This window comes from Tiliqua scincoides, chromosome 1, assembly GCF_035046505.1.
Source record: "Tiliqua scincoides isolate rTilSci1 chromosome 1, rTilSci1.hap2, whole genome shotgun sequence".
In the NCBI taxonomy this organism is placed as follows: Eukaryota; Metazoa; Chordata; class Lepidosauria; order Squamata; family Scincidae; genus Tiliqua; species Tiliqua scincoides.
In genome coordinates, this window is record NC_089821.1 from 270074333 (window position 1) to 270091741 (window position 17409).

General features: G+C 40.7%; 1 protein-coding gene across 15 annotated transcripts in view; it reads right to left on the bottom strand.

Annotated features, from left to right (window-relative positions):
* The window catches only part of NRXN1 (neurexin 1), a 1133747-nt gene extending 1116699 nt beyond the window's left edge, over window positions 1-17048 (bottom strand). For all 15 annotated transcript variants that reach the window (XM_066625795.1, XM_066625872.1, XM_066625848.1 and 12 more), the window contains exon 1: window positions 16285-17048. In XM_066625795.1, the coding sequence (XP_066481892.1) occupies window positions 16285-17023 (739 nt within the window). In that variant the 5' untranslated portion in view covers window positions 17024-17048. The remainder of the gene's footprint in view (window positions 1-16284) is intronic.
* Window positions 17049-17409: the final 361 nt, after the last annotated feature.

Below are 17409 nucleotides of genomic sequence, written 5' to 3' on the forward strand. Positions count from 1 at the left end.
TCCAGTCCCGAGACTTCCCACCCGGGCAGCCGAGGAGCTGCACGCCTGAGGTTGGGACGAAGCCTGATCGTCCCCAGAAGTCTCCCCACGGTCCTCCTCTGCCTGCCTGCGCTTCTCCAGGTCGGCCACCAAGGCTTCAAGGGAGTGGACGTGTTCCCTGAGACCCTGGAGCTCCTTGCACCGAGGACACACCCATGACTTATGCCCCAGAGGCATATAATCATACATGTGGCACTCGATGCAGAACACTGGATAGCCCCCACCCTGCTGCTGGCTGTCTGACTGCATAGCTTGTTGTTGTTGTGGTTTTTGTTGTTTTATTATTTAGGGGTCCTTTTATAAACCCTACACTGTATAGCAGCCCTGTTCTCAAGGGAAGAGGAAGGGCAGTGTATGGGGCCCTGGCCTCCTCGCCCTGCTGCTGCACTCGCCCAGATGCTAAACTCTCGTGCCTTACCTGGCACTTAGTTCCCAAGGCACTTGGTTCCCAGAGGCCACACGCGTCTGGAGAGAGCCTCACATGATGGCCGGCCTAGCTTTATACTCCTGGCTGGCACATGAACCAGCAGAGAAAGGATAGGTAATCTTAGTCCTTGGCACAACCTTGCTATTAACCCAGAAAATCCCTTCTATCTTTCTTGGCTCATCTGCAGTCAAACTGATGACACTCTTAGTGCTGCTATATTTTTCTTCCTGTGTGTGTATTAGGCTTTTTAATATTGTTTTAATTTTGATTACTCTTCCCTGAATTTGTAAAATTAACTCCACACTAAGGGTTTGTTTGTCGGACCTTCACAATTGCCCCTTCCTTCCCTGCCTCCTTCTCTCCCTCTACCAAGACTCATGAGAGAGGGGTAAAGATGGTAATTTGTACCTGGACCCAGGGTAAAAAAGGAGGGGGCCCAGAAATTTCCGGGGATCTTCCATTTTCCAATGTCACCCAGACTTGCTTCCCACGTAGGATGCTGGAAACTGCCACAAACCATAAGCACTGGGTCAAGGAATGCATACATGAACTCCATAACACAGTGTTAAATCTGGGAGGAAACTGGCCTGCTACAGTAGCTCTTAGGCTTGTGGATCCACTTACCATGAAGGAATGTATAGGAGGGCAGGGACACAGCTTTGGAAAAACAGCTGCAGAAATATGTTTTGGTCCACACAGAACATTTTCTATACTAGTGTGAGCCTAAATATATTGATGCCAATATTCCACAATGATTTTCTATATTTAAAAGATTTTAGAAAGTCTTAAGAGTGTGTTTGGTTTTAAGTATTACCACCATATCTGGATGCTGATGCTGCATGGGAGGGCAGACCTGGGCTCTACATCAAGAAGCCCAGCAGACCTGGGCTCCAAAGACTTTTCTTGCTGTTGTCACCAACTGCCATCCTGTGTTGCCCCCTCCCTGCTCCTGTTCTGCCAATCCCTATCACAACCCTCCCCCCCACTCCCCACCTCCTTGGGAGGGGCCTGAAAAGAAACTTTGTACCTCCTGATAAAATTACTCTCAGAGGCCCTGCATTCAGCTATGCCATTGACTGCCACACAGGATGCCACCACACAAAAATATATTTCTGCCTTGCAGACACAGTACTGCAGGTCCGAAAAGTATACGCAGGGCAAGGTACCATCTGCACCCCATTTTCAGCGTAACATCAGACACTTCAATTGTATAAAATAAATACATTTTTTTTTGGACGAGAAACCACATTTGGACTCCAAATGAGCATGGAATGTTTCAAGAACTTTTTCAAAAGTGACTTTGTTACAGCATCAAAATTGAAGAGGAGAAGACTATTCAACCCCAAATAAGCAGGTGTTGAGATACTGTTGTGTGTACAACAATTCCATTCTGTTGAGCATCATTTGGAAGAGTAGTTCTTGAGTCAATTGTGTTTTAAAGAAGGAATTTCACTAGCCATTTCAAACTAGATGCTTGTCTTTTTTTAAAAAATAGTGCATCATATAAGCATCTGAAAACAGCAAAAGGAGCATGAAAATCAATTGCAACGCATGGTTGGGCAGGCTACTTTTAAAAAGCAGGCATTTTTAGTGTCATATACATGGTGTACTTGCAAAGAGAGAGGAGTGCAGGTAAGCTACCTGGTCATTCATTCATTCTCTTATACTTTTTAAGAGAAAACTGTATTGCTTGTTTTCCAACTATTATAGGCATATTAAAGGGCAACTGCAATAATAAGAAACATAGATCAAGGCAGAGAAAAAAAGTGACTTTCATTTCAGGGCTGTTAAAATTGGTGCTGTACAAAAGAAGAGGACCCCTACAAGGATCAGAAGTTAACATGAAATGGTAATTTAAAAAAAAATTAATAATCCAATTTGGACTTCACAGCGGTTTCTAAATACCCATTTAGTAACACAGTTGTAATACTGCTTCTTAAAGATCAGTTGTAGAATTAAAAACTAAAGTCAAATTCTATTTCCTCACACAATCCTCCATTTACAATAGTATTTAAGGTAAGCATAATCTGATGGGTTTTCGGATGATTTTGTTTTTTGCCAGTAACTGTGATTGCAGTGCAGTAATTTGCCCATTTGTTAAGTACAGTCTAGATGTTCCAAATGTTAGCACATCCATTTCAGTGTGATAACATTTTCTTAGTGCTCAAATTGCAGTTTTGAATTGCTAGAAAAATTCAGTTACACCTCTGCTAATTTCATCTATCTTGTGGTTGAGTTTGCTGCAAACAGAATAACCATGTCTCCATATCAAGATTGGCACTGATATTTTGAAAAGAAAAAAAAAAGGAACTTCAAAAAGAAAAACCTGAGAATTTTCAAGGAATGTCAAAGACATTTCTGTATGAAAACTGAAATTTCTCAAGTGTTTTCAGCACACATCTAGTCTGGTTTGCTATAAGGGTGCTGGGGCATCTTAAATTAAAACAAAAATTTATTCCTGTTAAGGCTAGATAGGTTAATAAAGCCCCCAATATTAAATCAGCATCCCAAAAGAGGGAACAGATGTGCTTCTGGCAGTCAAAACAGTATTGATAGCATAGTCTAGCTTTCACATACATTCATGTACTCCTCATCTTGTGTGTGCCCAGATCGCTGAGATTTCCACACTCTTATAATGGGTACCCAATGCAAACATGGACAAATCTTCACTTCTGTAGCAGCACCCCCTCAGTCACACATGTTGGATGCATTTGGTTTCCTCTGCTTCTCCTCCGCCCCAGTTTGTATTCACAAGTACTAAGGAAGGAACCTTCATATTTGACTGCTTTGCCAAAGACAGAGAACCCACAGCTTGAAGAGTGCAATTTATCACTTCATTATGAATGCTACACAAGTGAGAACCTTTCCACATTTCTCTTTCATACATGGAATTCTCTATCTGTAGTCTTTGCTATGGGTTGAAGCTGCCTCAAACTGAGCCAGACTATAAATCCATCTAGCACAGTATTGTCTACTCTATACTGATTGGTAGTGGCTCTCAGGGATTCAGTTGGGGTCTTTCCCAGCCACACCTGGAAATGCCAAGGATTTGTCACATGCAAATCATGTGATCAACCATAGAGCTATAGCCTTCCTCCCATGTAATTTGGCCCCAACAATGTGTGCTTTATAAACAGATTTCTATACTTGAGTACAGTCCTAGAACAGTACAGTTTTTAGCAACCTTGCTTTGGAATTTACTTCTTGTCCTGCCGGACAGCTTCCATGCCTCAGTGGAACATGGAACATGGGAATCCAAGTCAGATTATTCCAGGGCTGACAGAAATGGGAAAGCTTAATTGAAAAGCTTTGAAAATTATTTTAAAGAATGGTTTTGCTGTCCTGGATCCTGTCCAGTGTCTCTTACTAGTCCAAATGTATCAATTCAACAATCAGCTTTGTTATGTGACAACTAATCTGAAGCTGATTAACAGGTCATTCACCTCATTCCCAAACTACTCTTAGATGAACAAGCTCTAATTTTGTAAAGAAGTTGGCAGATTATGGCTGCCCCCTTTAAAATCTGTGCAGACATGAGTGAGTATCTCCACTCCAGCCTTTCACTAGCTGCAATCTAGTGCACTAGACTGCAGGTACACTACATGTGCACTATACATGTATTACCCAAATGTAGTCCTTACAACAACCCTGAAAGGTAAGGAAGTATTTTTATATCCATATTATGGCTGAGATGGAGTGACTTGCTTAAAACCATCTCATGAGTTTATGTCAGATTTGAACCAGTGCAGTCCTGACTCACAGTTCAGTGTCTTAGATACTCCGCTATGCTAGATTTCTTAAGCACAGGATAGTCCATTCCAGAATTTAGACTGGAATGAAAAGACAAGAGAAGCTTCAGAAGGAAAGAGATTGGACTCTCATTCCCATATGCAGAGAAAAAACTAAATACAGTGATGCCTCGCAAGACAAATGCCTCGTGCAACGAAAAACTCGCAAGACGAAAGCATTTTGCAATTTTTTTGGTGACTCGCAAGACGAATTTTTCTATGGCTGTGCTTCGCAAGACGAATTTTTTTGCATTTTTTTTGTTTTGGTTTGTTTTAAATCGCACAACCGTTAATACCCAGGATGCATTGTGCATGTTTAAAAAGTTGAAGTTTTGTGCTTGAAATTTTTGAAATCCTCTGTACAGTATGTATGCCTTTAAAGAGCACTTAATAAACCAAATTTGACTTTGTTCTGACTTTTTTTGCCCATAGGAACGCATTAGTTAAATTTCAATGCATTCCTATGGGAAACCACGCTTCGCAAGACGAAATTTTTGCAATACAGAACGAATTAATTTCATCTTGCGAGGCATCACTGTACTGTATTCTGCATTCCACTATGCTAGATTTCTTAAGCACAGGATAGTCCATCCCAGAATTTAGACTGGAATGAAAGGACAAGAGAAGTTTTAGAAGGAAAGAGATTGGACTCTTATTCCCATATGCAGATAAAAAACTAAAGACAGTATTCTGTATGCATTAAGATTATTCTGCATCATATCATTCCTATGACCCTCTAGCCACTACATACTGAACATATTATTCCAATTCAGCACCTTAACAATTAACCCTATTTCAGAGGTGGTGAGCAACTCTAGCACAACTGCGTTCTTAAACAGACGCAGAAAACTCACAACAGAGTTTTAAACATGGATTGCTATAAATCATTAGAGATGTAAATGTGGATTTTTGGTAAATTGTTATTTTAATAAATAATATTTGTGAACAAATACTGTATTTACAAATACAGTATATTTGAATATTTATGTCTTTTGAATGTTTACACCATGCCTTTTCCCCGCCCTTCCCCTACCCCAGAACACCTCCTCCAACACTCTGACGTACCTCTCCACTGCCCAGTGCTTTGCACAGAGCGCTGAGTGGCGGCCAGTCAGCCTCCAACTGGAGCCAGCCCAGTGCAGGCAAACCCCGAGCCTGCTCCAGCGCTGGGCTGGTGCTAACTGCTGCAAGCATGCCTTATGGCATGTTTGTGACAGTGCACACCGGTGGTGAGCAAGCATGCTTTCTTCTGGATCGGGCGCTTAATTGATTAATTTAAAACTCAAACAATGTACTGGTTAAGAGTTGTTTAACTGGATTGCAGAGTTGTTTAATTTACTCAGATATGCATGACGACACACTGTGCACAAAACTGGCAAACTTTGAATTGCTAACTGCAGAATATAACTGGGAATTGTTTTAAGATAAAATGTCTGATGCCACTGTGAGAAGGAAACCCTGGCAATTAAAATATACATATCCAAATATGTTAAAAAAAAAAAAGTAAATTGAAGGTTGCTGTAACAAACGGAAGGGTTAATTTGAAAACATTCTGATTGCTGTATATTGCTGCCCTATAAAGCAAACTGCCCTCTGTAATGCCCCTCCATGTAATCTTAATCGAAGGAAGATATAGCTACTGGTAGAAAAAGTCAAGAGTTGTGTTTCTCTGCCACTAAATAAAATGAGAACACTCTGCTTTGCCCAATCACCAGAATGTTCCTGTTTTCCTTTCCACGCTTAAAGAGCATAACATGAGTGCCATGTCAATGAAAAATGACACTCAGTTGGAAGATGGGGCAGAGGACAGGTTGCTACCTAAAGCACAAATTTCACTACCAACCACTATTGATCCTGAATATAGGTCTTCAAAGTGCTTTTGTGGTTCGCTGTGAACTAATCTTGCCTAAGCCCCATAAAAATGTGACTTGCAAAATAACATATATGTGCTTTTGCACAAACCCAATTCATTTTCCTATGATTTGGAAAGGATAGATGATCTGGCCTGTAATGGCTTTTATTGTTTTCATCCTCACAGCAATCATGTGTGACAAATGGGGGACTGAACCTCAGAAGCTCAGGTCAGCCTATGTAGAGGGTTATCCTGTTTTATCTTTTAAGGTCATAGCTTTATGTAATATAGCTATTAGTTACAGCTACTATTTAATATTTTAATTTAGACACATTGTTCTTAGGAGGAAAAACAGACCCTGATCAGAGGTTTTACATTCTATGTTGGATGAACAGGGCAAGCAAAGAGATAAAAGACAGATGTTGATCTTGGTCCATCTTTGTTGTGGAATATTCATATTTCAGAACATTAGAACATTTCAGAAGCTCTTAAAACTACTATCATCTCAATTTAGTAAATGGCATGTATTCCACATTGTTATATGTGATGAATGCATGCATGTCTTTTTAACTCCTTCAAATAGGTTTTGTTTTTGGTAGGCAAATGATGGTGTTATGAACAAGATACTTGTCATTTCCAAGGTCATTTCCATGTAAGAAATTTAAAAAGTTTAAAGCAGTCCTTGAGAGTACATGAATCAGTTTACTGGTTTGGGCTAGGAAAAGCAAATTGTTTAATAGGCACCCCAATTCTCGTACTTAAACTTCCCTGCACTGATACAGTGGTGCTGGCAAGGTTTAGCAGATGGAAAGTCTCCTCAGGGTAAGGATACTTTTCTCCCCATGCCTGGGGTAAGAAAGTCCCAGCCCATGAAATGGGTCTTGGATCCAGACTAGCAATATCACTGAGGAGGGTGGTAGTTGCAGAGTCCTCCTCAAGTAAATGAATATTTGTTCCCATCCTTGGGGTTGCATTATGGCTTCATAGGTGCTCAAAAGTTTGTTAGGATTGGGTTGTAAGTTGCAGCTAAAATAATATTCAGGAAAACCAATTGTCTTCCAATTGCTACACAGACTCATGCCACATATATTTCTTTTTTTTTTTTTTAAAGGCCACCATATTATGAATAAGTTGCCAATTTACAGCCCAATCCTGAGCTGCCCAGGGTGCCCAACCTCGGCATCACCAAGAATGGCTGCCGCCAGATTCTGTGCGCCCCACTGCGGGTGGCACCTTGGGAGAAGGGGAGAAGGGAAGAAGCTGAGCTCCAAGGACCCGCCTCCCTCCCTCCCCTGGCATGCCTCCCGCCCGCCCCCTCCCCTCCCCGCCACACCTCCCCCTGCCCTCTCTCCACCCCCCACTGCCCTCTCCCCTCCTTGGAACACCTCCTTCCCGCCCCTGCTTACCATGCACTGTGAGACCACCGAGCCGTGAGACTATGAGACCACCGAGCCGTGGAGGCTGGGCGACCGCCCTGCGCTAGCCCAGCACCAACCAGTGCTGGGCTAGCACGGGAGGTAGCTCGGTGGTGAGGCTTGCAAACGTGCCTTACAGCACGTTTGCAACAGTGTGCAGTGGCACGAAGCTGTGGCGCCGAGCCCAGGATTGGGCTCTTAGTGAGATGACCATGGCACTGATATACACATTCTCACTTTAAGAATCTAAAATCAGGGATGTCTCAGCTACAATCTTTTATTAATAAATTGCTTAGTAAATTAATTTTGCAAAATAGTTTATAAATACTATAAAATAAATTATGATAGTAGAGCATCTTACAATTTAAGTCTCCTTTTCATGCTCAGCACTCATCTATCAGGGAAAATAAATCCAAACATCCTTAGTTACTCCTGGAACATGTGGAAGATGCATCATTTTTAAACTGCAATTTTTTTTGACAAGAATTTGACTTCCAGCAAAACTGAAATATTTTGTAAGTTTTCATTTTAGCCCTGGGATCATTAGACTTATTCCATAGCAAGGAGAGTTCCAATTGCCTAAGGCTATAAGCAAGCAAAATCTAATAGAAATCAAATGTGCTTCTTCCTCTAGTCATTAGTACTAAGGCAAGACATAGTACTGTACGTATTTCCTATCACTGACAAAACTGTATGACCAGGAGAATGTCAGGCATCAAACAGAGCTGTTTTCTAGTCTGCCTAAATAAAGGTAAACATTTGCAGGTTTCAGTCCAGGCTATGTGTAAACTGAGATGCCCCTGCAGAAATTATCCATTTTGAAATCTCTCTTCGAAATGATCTTGAAGAAGGGAGATCATTACTTAAAAATGTCAGTTTCATAGATACTGTTCAATCTAAATATGTGCTTTCTCTGCCCCAGGGTTTAATACTGAGACATATGTTTAAGGTTGCAATTAAAAATAAAGAAGAAATTAAAATGAAACTCTGCATAGTTATGAATATTGTTAGGCAATTCTCTTTCTTTGCTGTGATTACACCCTTGCAGTATGAAATTGTATGAAATAAAAAGTTTATTCCTCAGTGATTTAAGCTCACTCTGAGCTGAAACTCAACTTATGAATTCTCTCCATAGTTGTACACAAGCCATATCCATATCATAGGGCCTTTTCAGGTTGGCACCATCATGGCAAAATTCCCTCTCTGGGGCAATCAGACAAGCCTTCTCTTCTTCTGCTTTTAAGTGGGCCTTAAAAACATTCCTGTTTCATAAAGTAGATTAAAATCCATAGGTAGACCATAAGAAAATCTACAGCACATCAACTAGTGTTTGCTGGTTGTGGAATTCTTGCAAATAAAAGTAGAGAAAGTCTGTTCCTGAAAGACATTTCTTACTGATTAATAACTTTTAAGACATGATGTCTTGCTTTGTAAATATAAAATTTGCTTGTGGATAATGCAGAATCCTGCAAAAACAAAAATTTAAAAATAATCAATTTCTGATCCTAAAAGCAGCTGGCACACCCGAGACTGCATATGGGAGCATGGCATCACTAGGGTTTGCATCACTCAATGCGGGAGGCCAGCATGTCATATAACATTTGATAGAATGGAGATATTAGAATACAGTTTGGAATGTATTGCATTCCAAATGAAATTACGCATCAAATGACTTATAACATGATGGTATTATTCAAAAATACCAAGATTTCAAACATTTTGGCCAGTAATAGTGTGTGTCCCCCCTCGTGCGCATCATCTGGTGTGGCCTGTACCCCCCAGTGATGCCACTGCACTGAAGAGAAAAAAAGCAGCGGTGGATCAGTTTCCTTTCAGAGAAGTATGTCCACCATTACTGATCTTACCACAAATTATTTCTTGCTAATCTTCTAAGGCAGTGTTTCTCAAACTGTGGGTCAGGACTCACTAGGTGGGTTGCAAGCCAGTTTCAGGTGGATCCCCAAGCATTTCAATATTTTATTTTTAATATATTAGACTTGATGCTACCATGGTATGTGACTGCATTTGGGGAAATGTCACAGACCTGTTGTACTTTTAACAAGCTACTATGTACATTCTTTTAACAATGATAGTCAATAGGACTTACTCCTGGGTAAGTGTGGGTAGGATTGCAGTCTAGGATTGTTAAAAATGTTCCTGCTTAATGGTGTCACTTTCAGTCATGACATCACTTCCAGTAGGTCCTGACAAATTCTCATTCTAAAAAGTGGATCCCAGCGCTAAATCTGCGAGAACTACTGTTCTAAGGAATCCCAGCGTTTCCCATAACACAGTTTAGAAACTCCTAGTTTCTTTATTCATAGATCTGACTGCTACCCTAGCTAATAAAGATTGGTTCTGCAACACCTTTACATGTGTCCACAAATGGCACCTTTACATGTGTCCACATGTCTTACATGTGTCCACATATTTTTTTAATGATTTTTACTTTCTGCTCCAAAGAAACTCATAAATTATTCAGATTTTTAATGCTGTTATTCCTGGCAATATTTATAAATAGTTATGGTTCCAGGAGTTGCTAACCAAGCTGAAGAATTGTTATGCTTTGCATGGTTGAATGAAAAAGCTCCCTTTCAATTTCTTTAAGTGTTCTCACCTTCACTGAAATTTTTTGACCATATAACTTTAAAGTCTAGAGAAAGTGGACTGAAATGTACTGGACTGGATTCAGTAAAAAGCCTGGATCTGACTCAATATGACTCACTGTCACAATCTTCACTCCATCTTAGGTTGTGAGAAATATCACAGAACATAACAGCCTGTATATATGATGAGCCTACCTGTATTAGCAGAGGCATGAAACAGCAAATACAGAGTTAGTGAATGTTTAAAAGTAAAACTTTATTTTGCTACATCAAACTGTCTGCAGAAACCATTACTGAAGAATATCACTGTGCTAAAAGAACGGTGAATGTTAAAAAATAATATATATTTTTATGAACATAATGTCTGAGATGAAACCCAAGGTTATTATTCTTCCCTGTATTTCAGCTCAAAAGAAGGAAGTATATGGGAATCATGAATATGGCTAGAGTTCAGTGGGCAGCCCATGCTTGGCATGCAGAAACTCTGAGATGCAATAGCTGGAATCTTCAGAGAACCACAAGTCCATGAGATGAATGCACTAATGATCTGATTCACTAAAGGCTGATTCACAGTAAAATTGGCTTACAAGTTGTTCTAGGGTTTAATTTCAGGTATCCTTCAACATAATTTAATCAAACAGGATCTTCAAGGCCAAAAATTAAATGATAAAAGAGAAGTTTCTATCAGTTCACCATCTATGGAACTCTCTGCTGCAAGATGTTTTTGACATTATTCAGAGGTTTTTTTTAAAAAAAAATGAGCTAACTGCAGAGTCGTATTATAAACCTCTTGAATAACTCCAAAGTGTAAGTTTTTGAAACATGCTGGGACTTGCTTTTTTTTCCCCTTAGTCTACTTGTTGCATCAATGAATTAAGAACAACAGAATTTTTCAAGAGTGACTTTTACATAAAGATAAACACAAGCAATAACTGAGAACCATCTTTAGTTTAGACAGAAAAAACTTAAGGACCATCATGCTAAGGATCTCTGAATGTAGGCTCAGTAAAATTAAAACATTTCATTATACAAAAGAAAACCATTTTAATCAACATCGTTGGTAGCAGGGATGGGCACTTGACTCAGGGTGACGACTTGAGTCATGCAAAAAAGTTGCTTTTGCCTCCTTGAGTCGACTCTAGTCGTGAACATCACCGACCCCGACTTGACTTGTGACTCAAGACCAATGACTTTAAAAAAGAGTCTGGACTCTAAATGACTTGATTCTCTACCTCAAGTCCCTAGTGTGTGCTTTATTACTTTTTTCCCCTACCACTTATGTGTCATTCTGAAGACCTTGTGGGCAATCTGGAACCTGATAGCAGCAGCAGACATTATGGGAGGGTAGATTATGGTCCCAGGAGGCATGGGCTGGGGGGGGGGGGTTGAGAGGAAGGAAGACTTTGATTCGCCTTGACTTGTGACGTGACTCATTTCTTGAAATGACTTGTACACAGGACCTGAAAGACTCAAATTTTTGTGAGTTGAGTTGCAATGGACATGTGTTACGATTAGCAACTCACTGACTCATGATTCGCTACTTGAGCTTACTGACTGGAGCATATCCCTACTTGATAGACAACATTAAAATTTCAGACATAGGCTTCTTTATTATATTTCACTGCTGATCTTATTTTATTATGATTTTATTATCCTTATGTTTCTCTGAGAAAGTTATTTATTTATTTATTTAAATTCATTTTGAATAATTCAAGGTGGTTTCAGCTCTGATGCATTCAAAGCTGATTGATTCCATCGCCCTTTTCACCAGGTATAAACTGTACTTGTGTGAACGTATTACATGTATGGTTAGTTGTCATTACGTTCCACTGGTTCTGTCAGACTCCCACCTATTAAAATAGGGAAAATAAATATGAATAATACCCTAAGGAGGACATGTTGAAGTAAGATAGCATTTTATGTTGCTCTGTACGCCACAGCACACAGAAGACAGAGCACAAAAATGAACTGAAAATATTGTGCTTACCAGTGTCATGTTTGTGCAACAGCTTGTTGTGGAATGCATTGTGAAACTTGTACATGTACAAGGTCTAAAAAGGACACATCATGAAAATCTTTCCTTTTATACAAAGATGGTCCACATTTATAATGTTATGGAGTTATAAATTCCACAACTATATCAGGTCTTTTGCTCCGCTTATTATGGTACAGTACTGATCTTCTAATTTTTTCCTTTCCTTTCTGCTTGGACGTTTTTGCTATATGCACCGATCTTGATATGTATTCCTAATATATTTATATTTTAACATTTTAACAGCCCAATCTTATTGAGAGTCTGCATTAGCAGAATGCATGTTCCACTGGTGCATGTTGTTACAAAAGCACGGCAAACTGCTTTGCAACAACGCAAGGCCAGGCATGTAGCAGGAAGGATGGAGCTTTTCCCTTGGGCAAGCAGTTGTCAGGCAGCCTCCCAGAACGGATGTGTCCAGCACAGGGGTGGAGGGAGGGGTTGAGAGGGCAAAACAGCATGGTGATGGGGCAGGGGTGGGCTGACTGAGCCCGGGAGGGGGGCAGGATCAGTGGTGTCTGCGTGCACTGTACCCAAACTCTTTCTGGGCCTGATCTGCCTGCACAGTTCAACACAGACTTGTGCCAGCAGCATCACAACTCAATATGACAACAGGTAACCCATTGCAGCTGCTAGGGCTTACTCTGGGCAGGAGAACAAATGTCCCCTTACTCTGAGGTGTCCTCCAGCAGCCAGAAATCCCCAACATTACAGCAGAAGCCACACTGGCGACATTGCATTGCGTATGTAGGATTGGTCTGCCGTTTATTAACCATACTATTCAAGTTAATAAAAGAATATTTACCAGAATACACACACCTATAAAATGCCATGGAATTTCAACAGACAGAAAGACTTTATGTTTAATTTCCATTCATGTATTCTATAGTTTCTATAGTTATAACAGTTTCTATAAACAATAAATGGTGATGGTGAATAAGTCAATCCTTCATAAATATGCATAACTATCCAAACATGCACTGCCTTGAATCTGTATTTTTTAGGCTTCTTGATAAACTCCTACTTATGATTTTTGGTTCTAGGAAGACTCAGAACTAGCTTAGAAGAACCTTCTGAAATTAAACTGCTGTAGGCAATAGCTGCAGTGATTCTTAAGCCTAATGAGGACCACAGGTTGTACTTGTGCCCCTCCTAATTTATTTTTGCTTCCTCTAATGAGTCATGAGAAATGTAACCTAATCACAGAGTAATTAAATACAAAGAGCTACTTGTCACAGATTAATCAATACAAAGAGCTACTTGTCTCTGTTACACAATCTTCCTTGTTTGGTATGGTTGTCATTAACAAATAGGAAGCACTGGGTCAGACTAACTGTTCTCAGGAACTGATTCAGGGCCCAATCCTAAACAGTGCTGTAAGGCACATCTGCAGCCCTCAGCACTAGTGCTAGCTCAGCACCAGCTGGTGCTGGACAAGCGCCAGTGGACCGCTGCTGTTCTGCTGCTCCGTGGTCGCTCAAACTGCTGAGCAGCGGAGAGGTAAGTGGGGGCGTGTGGGGAGGAGGTGTTCCAGGGTAGGGGGGAGGCGGAGACAGGGTGGTGAAGAGGCGTGCTGAGGAGGGAGCAGGGCAGGAGGGAGGCGGGACCAGTGAAGTGGATCCGAAGCCTCTGTGTCGGGCTGCCAGCCCAACATGGAGGCTCTTGATTCTACACTGACCCTTGGGTTGCAGTAGAATTGAGTAGGCCCATTGTGGAGCTACTCGCCTTACCCAGGAGAAGGGATGAAAGTTCCCTTCTCCCAAGGAGCCACCGGAGCTGCCTGGGTAGCGCTCAGGATGCAGCGGTAGCCATTTTCACCACTGCTGCAGCTCTGCACACCAGAGAGCTCAGGAAGGGGCTATGAGAGTGTTGTCTTATATTTGAAAGAAATTTTAAACTGGTGTAATATTGTTCAAAACAAACAGTGCATTTTTTTCTCTGTGTGCTGCTTACACAGATTTGCTGGAATTGGAATAAAGAATACTTGCCATTACAGAAATTAAAGGGTTCTACTGTTGTCTAAACTGCAAACCTATGCACAGTTACTTGGGAGTAATTGCCACTGAAATCAGTAAATAAATATACACAGAATAAAACTGTATATGCAATAGCCAGCAAGTTAAACAGATATTTATCTATTAATTTAAAATCTGAAATAGTGTTTAAGTGTTAATAGTGTTTAATTTGCATACAGAATCCACAAGCAAATACAATTTGAAGGAAGGCAGCACTGTTTCATATTTCTAATGTACAGATGTTGGGTCCTCCTCTTCCTTTCTTTAGGTTCACTACGGGATTATATTACCTGTATTAATGTTTCTTAAGCAACTGCTAGATAGCTATTTTGGTAAAATGGATAGTGGTTTTTAGGTATGGTTAACATATGTAATTTCTGTTGTGGTAGTAACTGACTTAATAACCGACTACATCAATTACCCATCATGAATTAGAACAAGATTTAGTGCAAAGAAACAAGGGAAGCTAAATTCATTAGACATTCCTTTAAGATCAAATGCCACTTTGAAACAAATCATGTGCCAATAAAACCCATACAGATGAGGAATTCTCCCAGGAGCTAGTGAAGGTACCACTTATTATTCTCTGGGATATTATATTATTTTAAACAGCATTTATGAATATAAAAAAGGTTTGAATGTTTTTAAAGCAATGGCAGAGAGATGAAAGATAAAGAGCTGATAAATTAAATAGGATGTTAAATGACTGAAAACCTAAGTATTGGACAGCACAGACAGGAAGTTTACATAATAAAAAGTACATCCAGAAAATTGTGTCTCTTCTACAGCCAGTGAAATTTGATTAAATGTGATAAAGGCAAATTACTCAACCATTACGGACAAGCAGCCACTCAATGAACACCTTCATCTGGCCTATATCAGATCTATTTTAAGTATTGAAACATTTTCACTGTCTTTGGAAAGAAGATTATCTCCCTTCTTTTAGATACATGTACAAAAGTATATGTTTCCTCTCCTCCCCATAATCTGTCATTCATAACAGCTTTGGCTGTCATTTCAATTCAAGAATGCAACAAGAATATTTGCAGTCTGTTTCCTTATGCTGAAAAAGTAGTGTTAAAAACTTAGAAATACGACTGTATATTTTTGAAGAGTTCAGATACAATTGCAAGTAAATCTATCTGCATTATAAAAAAAAAACCAAACAATGAGAGAAATGAAGATTCCATAATTATTTTTTTAAAAAGATGGGAAGCAGAGACATCCCCTTTTCTACCTTCTAAATCTCTTGGTTCTAAATACCGATCCCTGGAAACATTCCAGTCAAAATTATTCTACAGTTGTATATGCCATTCATGTGACTTGCATATCAATTTACTAATTCCATTATTATAAAACAGCATTCACTCTGGTATGAAATTATAAATCCACCATGTTCCATATTCCTTGCTCATTAAAGAATTGCACAAATAAATCATTGATATGACTTCAAGCAATCTGAGGATATTAATAAGCCTATTCCAACAGAAGAATGGTAAACTCCATTTTTCCATGACCTTCGTACATGAAATAAAGCCAATTATCTCTTCCCACTGCTCTGGACAATAGTAAAACTGGCAGTAGCCAAATCCACAACCTTGTTAAACTGAAGTACTTGTATTTAATGTAATTTAATCCCATTGGGACCATATGGGTTTAAATTCTAGTACTGAGTTATGAATGGGTTGCCAATCTATTTTCTGAAGAAAACTCAAGGATAATTCCAAGTTACTTTTCCTTGAGTTTCAAAAAAGAAAGAAAACATCCACCAGGTCTTCTTCATCCTTTTTCCTATATACCACTGCACACTACAAAGTTTGCTCATCACAATGTTCACTTGCTCCAATGACCACACCCTACTTTCCCCCAAAATTCCCACTGCCCCACCTCCACAACCTTGTTTTGAAACTTTTCAAAATATGGTTATATTAAATGTTCAAAAGGATGGAGGGCTGGAATAATTAACAGAAGGTCCAAGTATGAGATGGATGAGGGAAAGCACAGCTGCGAGATTCACTCATACAAACAAAATGCCATGCAGTCTCCCTCTCCCGACCTTCCCTTTCACACAGGGAGAGGCTGGCAGGGCAAGGGTGAAGCGGGTTCTTACCTTCACTGCAGTCCTTCCCACGAAAGCCTGTTTGGGAGCAGTCGCAGACAGCCTGGTCATTGAGCACCGAACAAATGCCACCATTGAGGCAAACGTCATCCCTGGCACACAGGTTACTCTGCTCATCATCCAGCCGCACTTCTTGACTCTCCACAGGTGAGGATTGTGTATAGTTGACCCTTACATCTGTTATCCATCCCTTGAAGGGTTCCTGATCCTTCACTGAGGAGAGTGTTACTTTTAAAGTAGCTGAGCGCAGCTCAGGTGGCAGGCCTCCTAGAAAGAGGCCACTGAAGACTGTCATGTCCCGCCGCTTGGATTTCACCTCTACCCACTTAGCCTCTGACTGATCAATGAGCAGCGTCGTGTTCTTAAAATTGCGGCGGATGACTACAGTATGCCACAGGTTGTCGTTAACAGCCATGTCGGAGAGCAAGATAGCAGGTTCAGCACAGAAGATGGAGAAACTGAGCTGGAGCCGCCCACCTTGGGTCAAGATTAACTCCAAGAAGTCACAGAAGCCCTCATCATCAAAGTAGAGGACTAGGCCACTGGAGCTACGTGTCTTCATGTTGAAGCTCATCTCACTTTCACAGCAGGCATTCCATTTAGGGAAGCGAGTCCACTGGCCTTCCGCTCCTGGGAACTCTAGGCCGCTACCAAGCTCAGCCCAGCATCCCAGGAGCAGTGCCATCCAGAGCAGGAGGCAACCTCCACGCCTGAGGAGCACAGGCCCCATTCTTCTTGGGGTGGGGTGGGGGAGAGGGGGAAGAGGAGGGGGGAGTGGCGGTGGGGGGGTTGGAGCAGACAGGGTAAAATCTTTCTAGTTCCCACTCACACTAGATGGTTAACTTTTGCTTTCCTGGTGCACAGCGGAAGAATACTGGGGCTCCTCCCCAGAAGGAGAGGCTGAAGTGGGGTGCACCCAAGATACAGATTCCTTTTCCCCTCAAAATAAAACAAAATAAAATGTTACAAGCACCACCAAATGTGCAAACTTGATTGAGGTGTACAATATCTTCAGAAAAAAAGAAGGCACCAATAGATGTTATTCAGTCATCTGCTTGGGTTCTTGAAGAGATGTCTAGGAATGAGTGCGTGAGTCAGCGGAAATTTTACCATCAA